Source organism: Pogona vitticeps, chromosome 7 (genome assembly GCF_051106095.1).
Source record: "Pogona vitticeps strain Pit_001003342236 chromosome 7, PviZW2.1, whole genome shotgun sequence".
NCBI lineage: Eukaryota > Metazoa > Chordata > Lepidosauria > Squamata > Agamidae > Pogona > Pogona vitticeps.
Genome location: NC_135789.1, coordinates 31,462,685 through 31,475,392, shown reverse-complemented (window position 1 = coordinate 31,475,392; position 12,708 = coordinate 31,462,685). Strand labels below are relative to the sequence as shown.

Sequence of the window (12,708 nt, the reverse complement as noted above, 5' to 3'; positions counted from 1 at the left end):
CTTAGCCTGCAGCAGAGTGTGTTATGTGTGGGCTCCTAAAAGCCATTTTTCTCTCTCTCCCTCTCTGTTTCTCCCTCTCATAAACCAACCGTGAAATAGAGCCTGCGTAGTAATTTTCCTATTGATTCTGCTGCAATTAAATTACCTTCTTAGGAAGCTCTTAAGGGCTTTTCTGAAACAGGCACACAAAGAGGTGAGGGGCTGGGGGGGGAGTGGAAGAGGAGGGAGTCCAGGAAGCGATTAGGGGGCCCTCGATGCCATTTCTGGATAGCTGACAGAGTGACCGAGAGGCACCTGCTTAATAGCTATGGCCAGAGATGGGTGGAAGAGAGAAGATACTTCCAGACGGGCCCGGATGGTGGTTAAACTCAGAATTGATGGTTGAGCAGCGGCATAACAAGAGGGACTCAGTACGTCGCAGTGAGAGATTAAAATAAGGGCATTTTTCCTTTCAGTAAAAACCAGCATGGCTTAGATTTTCAACATGGTGGCAGCAGCTAGAGGACATCCAGTTTTGTCAGAGGCTTATAATGGGCAGCTCACCCAGCATCATTTGTGATAAATGATGACTTATCTGTGTCTCTCCTAATGGATTGAGGCCTGCCCGGGGCTGAATTAAGGCACAGTGAGACCCTCAACGGTGTCAGGTATCAGAAGCCCCATAGCATTGCCAGTTGGTGGGGGTCAGAAGAGGAACTATATTTTTATATAGAGAAGCCTGCCATAATTTGAGGCCTGACACTGTATATTTGCTTTTTTTTATGTGTGAAGCGGTTCCCACTTTCACTGCTTTTAGGAAGGATATGAAGATGCATCTTCCCAATCTCGCCTTTTAACGTGTTTTGAGATTTGTGGTGTTTTTAATGGTTTTTAGGAATTGTTTTTAGTTGTGTCTGCTAGCCATTAAAGTCACTAATTTTTTTAAAGTGGAAAGGCAGGATTGAAATGCGGTAATAAATAAGTAATTTTATTGTGTTGTGTCTTTACTCCTGAGTTGTCGGCAGTCTGTGTAGTTTCTCACCATTTTACCCTCATGACTAGAGTTGTGTATGTTCACCTGCGATCCATCTATTTATCCACACCCTTCCCCTCTCCAGATGTGTGCGTGTTTCTTTACTCCTGAGTTGTCGGCAGTCTGTGTAGTTTCTCACCATTTTACCCTCATGACTAGAGTTGTGTATGTTCACCTGCGATCCATCTATTTATCCACACCCTTCCCCTCTCCAGATGTGTGCGTGTTTCTACACATCTGGTCAGTCGTATGCATTGGATATTTGGTTTGAACACCGTCTCCATATGGACGAAAGTTAATTTAAGTAGCACTTTGTGTGAATTTCAAATAGTGCATTTTCAAAGCATCCTTTTCGAAAAGCACGACTGCGGAAGGGCATGGGATGAACCTGTGGCACTCTTGTGTTGTTTTGCACGATAAGTCCCAGAATCCCCAGATGGTGTTGCCAGTGAGAAAGGATAGTGTAAGTTATAGTTTTAGAACATCTGGTGTGTGCAAGGTTTGCCACCCCCGGGGGCTGGGGAGATGCCGGTAGTTGTCACACACACACCTCCGCCACAACCAGGTGAGGATTCTGGAGCCAAAGGGCTGCCCCCCCCCATCAAAGGCAGGTGAGGACTGCAAACCTGTTGAATATCAGACCGACATCCGATTCCTCTAGAGCAGCAAACCACACTGCGGGGGAGGGGGAGCTGAAATCTCAGCTCACGAACTGAGTGGAAACGTGAACTTGGAATGGGGCTTTCCATTCGTAAATTCAGAGCCTCCAAGCCTCAGGATGTTACAAAGTTTAAGGAAATTACCTTTTTTGGCCTACAAATCCCATTAGCCCCTGGGAGTGTGATTTTGTGAAGTCCAGAGGCGTCCATTTCCCAAGCACTGGGACTTAAACGTCTTGCTAACAACCCATCTCCATCAGCTGCTATGGAATGAATTCTCTAGGCGGTGGTGGGAGTTGGGTTCTCCTCGTCCGGTACGGCTGCCTAGGCAGCGAGCAAGGCATCTTGTTTGCAGGGACGCAATTATTAGCTCTGCAGTTTGATACCTTGTGCAATCTCTCCGTTACTTAAGCCTAGAATTAATTGTGGGCTGGAACCAGCCTGGAATGAGCTGCCAGAACAACAGGGAGGGTGTCATTAATTATCTAGGCGGCCGTGGAAGTTGGCTTCTCCTAATCCAGTGCTGCAGCATTACAGAACAACAGCGCGTCTCGGCTCTCTGTCTACGGTTGTGATGGAGACCCAATGGGCACGGGGGTCTCCCCTTTGTCTATCCTTTCCCAGCTGTATCGAAACAACCACGGGCCACGTCCGCCTCGGTCAGCGCTTGGCGCACATGGAATTCCGGGTTTATTTATTTGTTTCTTCAAAATATTTTTATCCTGCTTTTTTCCTTAAAAACAACCCACAGCCTCTTCTTCTTCACACCCCACTGGATGGGCCTTGAGGGTGGACTTGGAAAAGGGTTCTCCATGAGGATCTCGGATCCTGGGCGGGTCTTTGTGGGGGGAAAATGGGCCTGTTCAGGTTGCTTGGGCCAAACTCTATGGGGCTCGAAAAGTCATAACCAGCCATTTGCCCAGAAACAGCCGGCGGGGCTCTTGTCAGCAGGGAGCGATCTGCACCTTGTAACCGGCCCCAGTTGACAATCTGCACCCAGTTTTTTGGACCAGCGCTAGTTTCTGAAACGAGGCGGAAAACCTGTTTCAAGATGGACTAATGCAAACTTAACGAAATGTCATACTTTTGGACCAGTTGCCAGCATGCTAGAACCTCATGTCTTGGACTGTAAAAAATGTAGTTCTATTGTTTAATTCCCTAGAACCTCAACGTTCCTGAAAAATTCAAGCCTTATTTTCTGTAACTAGAAACTCCCTGCGTCTGTCCCGTGGCTTTCCTGACTCGTGTGCAATCCCGCTCGCTGGACTGTAGTGCAATACCCTCCCTTGGGCTTCAGGGACACAACAACGTTCCAGCCAGCAGATGCTGAGAATCTGAGAATATCAGGGGACGTGGCATGCCCCAGGAGAAATGCACACAGAAGCAGATAAGATTTTCCTGTGGACGAAGGATGCACTGAGCATCATAGCAGGAAAAGCCCGACAGATCCCGAGAGAAACCAGAAATAGCAGATGTGTCCCTTGTTGAACAGACCTTAGCACCCCCCTTCCCAGTCTTGACTCATAAAAGAGTGACATTGTGGGTATAAAACCAGGAGACCCTTGTTCATCCCCTCTAATTTCTAAATTTTGCAATTGTTCCCATATGCTTTTCTAACAGCTTTCCTGTTTTTTCTCTTCCATGTGAGGGATTCATGTGTCTTTCCTACATTTTCTGCAACCCCCCCCACCCCCTCACATAGACTTTCTGCAACATCCATACCTTCCATTGATTCCCCTTGGTACAATGACAGGCAGTTCTCATGGGAAAGTGGCATAGTTATTAGACAGACACGGGCGCTCGCTGTGTAAACAGGAGCAAATAAATTGGTTTCGCTGAGAATAAATCAGCCGGAGATGCCACCAGCTTGGAATAATAAAAAGGCTGGGCTTTTTTGAGGCCTGATAATGGCTGGAATTTCCCCTGCATAATTTGATATATTTCTCTCTTCCCTCCCCTCCCTCCCTTTAGGGCCTGAAGCCTATGGATCATAATGGACTTTCGGACCCATATGTGAAACTACATTTACTGCCAGGTGCCAGCAAGGTGAGTCAACCTTTCCTCCCTGCCCCCTTTCATTTATTAGGTAGGAAATCACAAAATTCGTACATGGGTTTTTAAGAAGCCCGACTCTGCTACAGGTCTCAGGTTAGATAAGCCTGGCTCTTGGTGGTCCCGGCGGAAGGTCTTTGGGGCCTTTGACTGGTGACAAAGATGGTGGTCCAGCTGGGTCATGCGTTCATCCAGATTTCATCCTAGGTGGCTCTCAATTGAAGTGATCTATTTGTTTATTTAGCTTCTACCCCTGTCCATCTAGTGGGAAGCCATCACTCTGGGTGGGTTACAGCAAAGTATAAACGTAAAATGAAAATTTTAAATGAAAATAAAACACACACACACACACAACCGAAAACCCACCCATCTAAACAGAGCATCCTATGCCGGCTGCTCAAGATGGCCATGACAGCAACCAAGATCCACCTATGGAATAGCAAGAGGATTGTCAAAAGCTTACCTGAAGTTTTAATTTGCCTTCTAAATAGTTGGAGGGTGTGGAGTGGGGGGGATGCCTGACTCCCCTCCACTGGGGATATGTTCCAAAGAGGTTGAGCAGGAGATGCTGGCCTGGATCCAGGGATTAGTCTCCACAAGAGCAGACCTATTCAATCGGTTGGATTGATGTAAGTGTTGACTTGAGTTCGTTTGGCGGGGCTGCACTGGCTGAAGCCGGCCCTTGGATTTAGGCAGCTGTTTCCCTCCCCCCAAGCTTGAGGTGTTGATCTGGATGACGGGGGGGTCTCTGCTGTCGCCATATGTCATGTCTTTTAATAATATTGTAGGACACTGTTGACTTAAAAAGATGGGTGGGCCTGAACTCATCATGGCACGAACAAGAGTTCAAATCCTCACAAGCCTCCTTGCAGAACCTTAAGGTGCCACAATGTTGTTGTTGTTTTTTGCTTTTTTTCCTGTTTCTTGTCGATATCCTTGCACAAACACAGATACAACTTTGAAAACATCTCAGCGACACCACCCCCCCCCCTTGCTTAGTTAAGCAGGAAAGCCGTGGGGCTCAGTGTTTGCGGGGGGTGGGGTTCTTCCAAGAGGTTTAGCTCCTGGAAGGCCTTCTTCTAAATTCGGAATAAAACCCAGCGTGGATTCACTACCTCTGTGGGAAGGGCCTGGGTGTGCCTGGGACAGAGGTCGGGAGGCTCTTAAGCTCATTCCTGCTGGTCTCGATACTTGGGAGATGTGGCCCGTTTTTCAGGTCACAGAGCAAAGCTGGTTGGCCCCGGTGCCCGGCCTGTTAATTGATCAATGATTGTGTGTAGAATAACTTTCTGGAAGTCAAGGTCAAAGCGGGGGGAGGATGATGCCCTGGGAGAAATGGAAAGGCTATAAATAACAGACCCGGGCAAAGGGAAAGGGAGAGAAAAGAGCCAGACTGTTCTATCCATAAAGAAAGAGGGATTAAATTTTGACCCACTCACCTTCCAACTCTGGAACCACCCTGCCTTTTAAAGTTCACACAGATACAGCGGCCAATAGGTGCCCATTTGCTTTCCATGTGCAACGAGGCACCACCAAAAAGCCAAGCCATGACTGCCTGCGGTTCTTCTGCCTGGAGGTGGTGCAGATTAAAATGTCACTCCCAGACCCACCCGCCTGAAGAGTGTGCGTTCAACTGTGGAAGTGTCATTCCTCTTTGCCGTGATCCCGGTAGACGGAAGAGCAGATTACATCTATTGTAAATATATTATATCGGAACAGCTGCTGTCAGGGATGTCACTTCTGATCTTCGTGACTCCACCAGTCAAGAGGAGCTTCTCCCTGTTTCCGTAGGTCCCCCCCTTCTGCCTTTGCCTCGTTTCCTGCGAGACTAGATTTCTAAACCATTTCTAGATCTCAGGTTCAACGCTTGCAGGGGGCAGACCTTTCAGGAGTCCCTGTGTGTAAAGACAGAGAGGAATCAAGGCCAGGTATGCTTGCATGGACATTTTGCTGAGGAGTTTTGTTTTGTTTTTTGGGCTGGGCTTTCTCTTGGTCTCACCCGCCGCATGGCCTGGGGCTGGAGCCTTAGGGGGGGCGGGGCTTTCTACTTTAAATGAAGGTGTCCCAGGACCCCTCGCTGTTGAAAGCCAATTAGATCTGCATACACCTGGGAGGCAGGAAAGTTTTAAGGGTCGGATCATACTTCCGCACTATTAGAGAGCAGGCCGGGTAGGTGGGGCTCGTCAGCCATGGAAGGCAGCCCATCTAGGAGAAGGAAAACTCTGATTTCAAACCTCCACTGCCCTGTGACTATATCCACTCATGGAAACGGCTTCAGGAGTTAACCTAGAGCAAAATCCGGAGCTGGAGTCCCAAAGGCAGTTCGTGTCGTTCTGCCAACTCCTGCGATGTTGCTGGAACCAGTTGCCTTTCTATTGGACCATTTCAGTGACATGGAGAGGGGTTATCTGTTGCTTGGGTAACAACCTATCCTCCATATTACTTTACCCCGGCTTCATGCTCTGGAGAGGACACTCCTCGATTCAGAGCACGTTACCATGGTCTCTCGAGACTGAAGGATGCCTATGATGATGATCCAAGCACCTCTCCTGGTTTGTTTGTTTATCTGTAGCGCTCATCACCTGACTGGCAAAAAGTTTGTGGGTTCCCCCCCAAAAAAACCGATGTATCAGTGCTTTTAAAAAAAGTTTGTGTCCTCAGACTTTAGATCTTAAAGTCTCCAGAAACAAAGCATAAAAGGGAGAGGAGGGGAGAGGAAAGAGGAAAACGACGCTTTTAAAACTTCTGGGGTGGGCTTCTCCAAAGGGCGAGTAGTGGCCGACCTTTCCTTTCGTTTACCCCCCATCTCCCCATCCAGGCTTCGTTGCAGAGAACTTGGCCCCGTCAGAGGGTCTTCCGTCATGTCAGGATGACGTGGCCTCGAGTCTTTTGTTTGAAATTGGCCAAAAAAAGAGAAGAGAGAAGAAAAAGTCTGTATTAAAGTATTTATAACTTGGGGCTAGTTGATGTTTCAAACCCTAGCTTTCTACAACAGACCTCAGGGATACATTATACCCGTTTAAAAACGGATCAATAAGCCAAGTATGAAAGCAATATAGAATCTCACATTATTTTTCTGAGATAGATGACAAATTTACTCTCTTCCTCGTCCTTCTTCCTAGCCAAACTTCTTATTGAGATCTCAGAGCAAAATTCATGATTCTATGCACCCCAATTTTATCCTCACAAGAAGACTTGGTTATTAGCTTCAAGTTAAATGCCAGGTTTTCTGGCTGGTTGGAGATTAAATGTGGATTTTCCCACTTGTTGTCCCCTGATTATTTAAACTTCACCCCACACCAGCACCCATACCATCTCTGATGGGAACTTCCTTTTTGCTCCTGTCATCACAAGGAAAAAACAGTCATTTGTCTCATGGTTAAGAATATAATCTCACTTCATTTTGTATCGACTGAAATTCATACATTTCTTCATAATCCAAGTAGAAATAACTTCAGGATTGTTGTTCTTTTGTTTTTTCGATCTGGGAATTAAAAACTGACAGATCGATCCACTGAGGCTCAGAGTTTTGACGGCTTAGTGTTTTAAAGATTTGGTTTTGAACCCCTGTAAAATGTTGGTGCCGCATTAGAATTGCCCTCCTCTTTCCCCTGCTGGGAACGCTTTGCGCCTTTTGAACTTGGCTGGTTGTAGATGTAAGAAGAACTATTTTTCGCAACATTTTTGAAGAATTTAACAAAATGCTTTACGTTCTGTAGCATCTGGGATCAAAAGGGCGGAAGTTTGAAAAGCTCAAGAAAAGGAAACTGAGCGAGTCTTTGTCTCTAACCCGATCCCATCTCTAGAAGGTTACAAATCCTGGCAGAACATCCAGATTCCTTTTGAAACATGGCTTTTGAACAAGGCGAGGGGAATTTTTATGGACTTCCAGAGGTTGCCAAATTCCAGCTGCCATCAGCCTGCCTCGTCTGTAGTGAAGCGTGATGGGAAAGGTAGTTTTCTCTAGAATATTACTGTGTCTAGGAGGAGAAGGAATTATCCCCATCCGGTGCAAAGTTAAGCATTACCTCTCACTCAAAATGGGCACACCAATGACTCAACAAACTTCTCACAGGAAGCTTCAGAGGAACCAAGAAGGCTCAGTTTGAACAGGGGGGCAGATCATCTTAAATTTTGACCAAGGAAGACCAATGTCTCATTTCTGATGGGGACATTCCTATGGGAGAAAGCTTGTACAAAATGAAAGCACAAGAGAGAGGGGTTGGTGGGTGATCTTAAGAAAGAATCGTCTGCAGGAGTAAGGCCAGCTCAACCAATAAAATTGGTTCACAACTTTGGGGTCTTCTGAGAAAAGGCACCCCCTTTAACAGGAGAGGCATTGTTTTATTGCTTCTCTTAGCTTGCCGTGCTAAGCCGCTCTTACTTTACTGCTAATGTGGCACTCCGCGAGTAAGGATGATAAATGCAGCCCGCTGCCCAAAACGTTCAGTGGACGACTTCTCGTCTATCGATTTCATCAGAGCTCGTTACCTCGAGAAGTGGCCGGAACAGGGAGAGCGAACCTTCTCGCGTTACATCCAATTACGTGAAAATTGGACGTCTGTCAGCCTGTCGTCCCCGATGGGGCAGATTAATGGAGAAGCCGTACCTGAAGTTGGCTTCAAGTCTGCCACGTGAAGCGTCTTGTCTTCTTTCTTGAAGGAAGCTGAGGCACCTCAGGAGTGGGAAGAACAGAAATGGAGGGGTTTCGGTGAGATCAATCTGTCGGGATTCACAGCCGCAGGTGGACCAGGAAGAGAGAGGAAGACTGAACGGGGAAAGATGGACATTGTCTCAACGTTCATGCCCATTTCTCCTCCTTGGATTCTGCTCGTTGTGCAAGAAGCTCGTTGGCCATCATTATGGAAGGACTGCTTGTATAGGTGTGGGTTACTTCCAGTGATTGGCAGAGGGTGGTGATGGAAGGAGGGTGGCCAAGGGGGAATGGATCTCCCAGCTCTAGATTTTAGAGCAACTAGTTGGCTCCATCACCACCTTCCGCCATCTCTTGTTTTCTTCTCTGCCTTCATCAACTTGAAGCTGAGATCTCTGAGAGTTCCATTTTCACTTATTTATACCCAAGCCAATATCCTGTCCTCTTCATGTTTTTACACAACACTTGGGGTGTGTGTGAAAAGAGCAATTAAAAGGTAACGAAACACAATAAAAATTCAGGATGTAATAAAATCAGATCAATAAAACGAAGACAGCTTTACATAAAACTGAAGAGGCAGGCTCGGGTGTAGGCAGGACAGGCTTCGCAAGATAGGAAACCCTGCTGGAAAGGGCACAGAGAGACAACACCAAACGTTTTTATAGGCCACCAGGTCACTTCCAGCATCAGGCTGGTCCTGTGTGTTTGGTATCTCCGAAAGGTCTTATCCTTAACCGCCCTGCTCAGGTCTTGCAAACTCAAAGGTCGTGGCTTCCTTCACTGGCTCATCTCATGCTTCACCCTCCTCTTTTCCTGCTGCCTTCTGCTTTTCCCCGCGAAATGATCTCTGTCCGTTTGCCTACCAATCTCTCCGCATCTTTAAAACAGGGACGGCTAGAGGATCCCTCCATTCAAAATCCCCCCCTGTTCCTCAGCCTTCTCTAGGCAGGAAGCGGCGATGCCAGTAACCCAGAGGAAATTGGGTGCTTTGACCCTCTTGAAGGGATGTTTGTCTTTCCTTTCCCGCTGCTTCTTCACATATAAAACCATTTTGCCCTCTTCCTGGCCTTTGCCAACGTACACATTTTGCTGATTATTTTCCCGGTGTTGGCGGCATAATTGGATTGTTCTGCAGGCAACCTGCATGGTACACCTCCGTGACTCTAAACTCTTCCAGTCAGTGATAGAAAAAGTCTATTTTTTTCCTGTCTCTGGTAGTGACTGAGCTCGGTGGAGTGACACAAAACCAGAAAAACATTTTAATACTGTGCGAGACTTGCCAGCTGACCAGAAGGGGGAGGTCTGTATATTATTTTAGAGAAAAGAATTTTAAAAACTGAATTGAATTTAACAACCAAACTATACAAAAGTACTTAGGACCAAAGAATCAGCAATCCAAGATACAAATTTTGTGGAATCAAAAAAATCAGCCACCAATTGTATAGTTTTTCATACAAACTACAGCAGATAATCCACCGAGAACACTGATCTAATTTTCATTTAAAAAAATACGATGGGGTTAGAAGCAGTGTAGATCCCTAGTTGAGAAGGGGGGAGAATTCTGTTTCCCTTCATTTTCGATAAGGCTTGTGATACTTTTGCTTGGTGTTCTGACGTGCCAAAAGGTGCGTGCATCTTATGAGGCAGTGTGAAAAGAACTTTGGATTTCAAAAAAAGTGTGTAGAAGAAACCAAACATTACAGGTTCATACATCCAGGCCCAGAGTTTTACATGCTTCACTCTGTAAAACCTGGTTTTGAATCTATGTGTATGGGATGACTAGTAGGGCTAAATCCGAGATGATACCTCTTTATTTGTATTCTTCCAATTTTTTTGTTATCATTTACACAGTGTTTGAAAACATTATTTTTTGGGGGGGATGACTTTCCCTGGAATGCCCCCGAGCCAGCTTGTTCACAGGGCTGTCCTGCAACGATTCCAAACTCTGCACAAGTGTAGCGAAATCTACGGGATTCCTTATTTTCTTCTTCTTAGCCCAGCCAGTATTCCTTCAAAAGGCATGTAAGTGGGGTGGTGATTACGTGTAATCTCCTTTTATATTTGCCATCCTCCAGGCAAATAAACTGAGGACCAAAACATTGCGAAACACACTGAATCCTACCTGGAATGAAACTCTCACGTACTATGGGATTACCGATGAAGATATGATCCGGAAAACACTCAGGTGAGCAGGCACTGCGGTACGGGGCTGGTGGTGGGGGTGGTTCCTTGCCGGCATCCTTTGGATAATTCCAGATGGTGAGACATGTGGGTTTCCTCTGGGTGGAACGTCAGGAGCCTTGGCGATCGGGTTGTGGCCAGGGAGGTGACGACTCAACCAACCAGCTCTTTTCTAAAGCCCAAAGCACCTATTTTGGATGAATGAACTTACAAAAAATAGTTGACAGAAGTGTAAATGATGATAATAAGAATAATACATCTCAAGATTCCCAGTACTTGGTACAGGCACCAGGAAAGAAGGTCTGACCCTGGTGTATAAAGACCGTTGGATCATGTATAAAACTCCTGGGTGATGGTTTGTTTATGGCTCTGGGATTGTGAGAGTTAAAATGGATCTTCCATGTTTAAGGGCAGTTTACCTCTGAATTATGAATGCTGGCAACAAACGGGTGGAACATCCAGGTTTTTGTGGAATCCTTGCCCTGCTTCTGTGGCACGATGGGCTCGTGGCCGTCTCGAACAGAATTCTTTTTGAGATATTTGCTGATTTATCAGCCACATAACCTTTCCTGCGATGAGCTCAAGGCAACCCTGGGGGCTCTCCTCCTCCTCACTTTGTCTACGTCACCCTGTAAGTTAGGGCAGGCAAATGTTGATCCCTTCCCTTCCCTGTCATTGCTTTCTCTGTGTGAAGAGTGACATGGCTGCAGAGGAGAAGCCCTACTCCTCCATAAAGCTCCCTGTACTAGCCGGACCCCTTATTTTCCAGGGCTCTGGCTCATGGGGAATAGCCTACACACAACCTGGATTCTCCCCCCCCCCCAAAGGTACCTCCCTTGCCATCCACCTGGAGAAGGTTACGAGAGAGTGGGAAGTGGTTAGGGGTCCCCTCCTCGCATTAGGAGAGGATCAGGTAATAAGCACCTCCAGAGTGTCTCATATGAAACCTCAGTCCAGGACTCTTAAGCAGCGTAATACACCGTCTGCCTTTTGTGTGTCTCCGTTTCTCCCCACTAATAAAAGCCGATATAGTTTTTCTCCAAAAGAAGTTCTGAGTCAAGGAATAAATGTCCCTTTTCATTCCCGTTCTTACCTGGATCATTTCGTGTATTGAACCACTGAGCTTTTCATTTGCCTCGGGTCCCGTTCCAGGCATGCTTTCCTCCTTTCCGCCTTGCTTCCCTACTTGGGATTCCATTCAGACCCTTGATACAGCCATTAAAACCTCGTTTCTCAGCCGCCGCTCAGGAAGAAGGCTTTCTTATTTATCAAGGGCCATTAGACTCCCCGTGTTTCCTGCTCTCACATCAATCAGGAGCCCTTGTGCGACAGGGGCGCTTGATTTATAAGCCGCCTCGATTGGGGATCGCTCCCGACGCTATGAGCTATCTTATAAGCACTTCATCGCCTTTAAAGGCTCACAATCCATCAGCTGCAGGGTGTGACTTGAGAGGATTGTGTGTGTGTGTGTAGCACTGGGTGGCAGCCGTGTTGAAACTAAACCTCCTTCTGCTTCTGAAACCTAAGTGGTTCATTTCTTTTTCTTTCCTTCTAATCGTTTGCTTCTAGCACAGGGAGAAATTAATAGGCTGCAGATTCTCAGTGAGTTAGATTTGGGGCAGAGGAGAGAAAAAGCAGAAACACAGAAAAAGGCAAGGGTTGGTGGAAAAGACTGGACCGGAGATGAGACACACACGTGGCCTTGGGCCATCGGCGGCCTCCTGGGCATTTTTGGGACACAATCATTGGTGTCAAGAAACGTTGAAGCCAAAACTGGTACCAGAGACAAAGAAAAAGAGGGTGTAAAGTTGCCACCCGTGGCAAAATTAGTCCTGGTCAGGATTGGGGCCCGCATGCTTGCTTTGAAATAAAACAAACCCAGAAAAAACCAAGAAGGGCAGCTGTACCACATGCACGTTACTGACTGAACACAGTTTGATCCTGCCGTGTGAATCACGACCTGATTCGCAGGCAGCTGACTGAACCAAATGCTTTGGACATTGGGTGTAGGATATAGAGAGCAGCAAAGAGCAACACGGTAGTGGGTTCGAATCCTAATGCTGTGTAATGAAGATGAATAGCAACTGTTCCCTAGGGATAGTAAAGCTTTCTTCGGAGGGGCCTCTCTGGCTGTCTTTGGGTCCAGGCAA

General features: G+C 46.7%; 1 protein-coding gene across 1 annotated transcript in view; it reads left to right on the top strand.

Annotated features, from left to right (window-relative positions):
- The window catches only part of DOC2B (double C2 domain beta), a 70,373-nt gene that overhangs the window by 31,826 nt on the left and 25,839 nt on the right, over positions 1-12,708 (top strand). The window contains exons 3-4 of the mRNA XM_020809051.3: positions 3,643-3,717; positions 10,453-10,562. Of these exons, the coding sequence (XP_020664710.3) occupies positions 3,643-3,717; positions 10,453-10,562 (185 nt within the window). The remainder of the gene's footprint in view (positions 1-3,642; positions 3,718-10,452; positions 10,563-12,708) is intronic.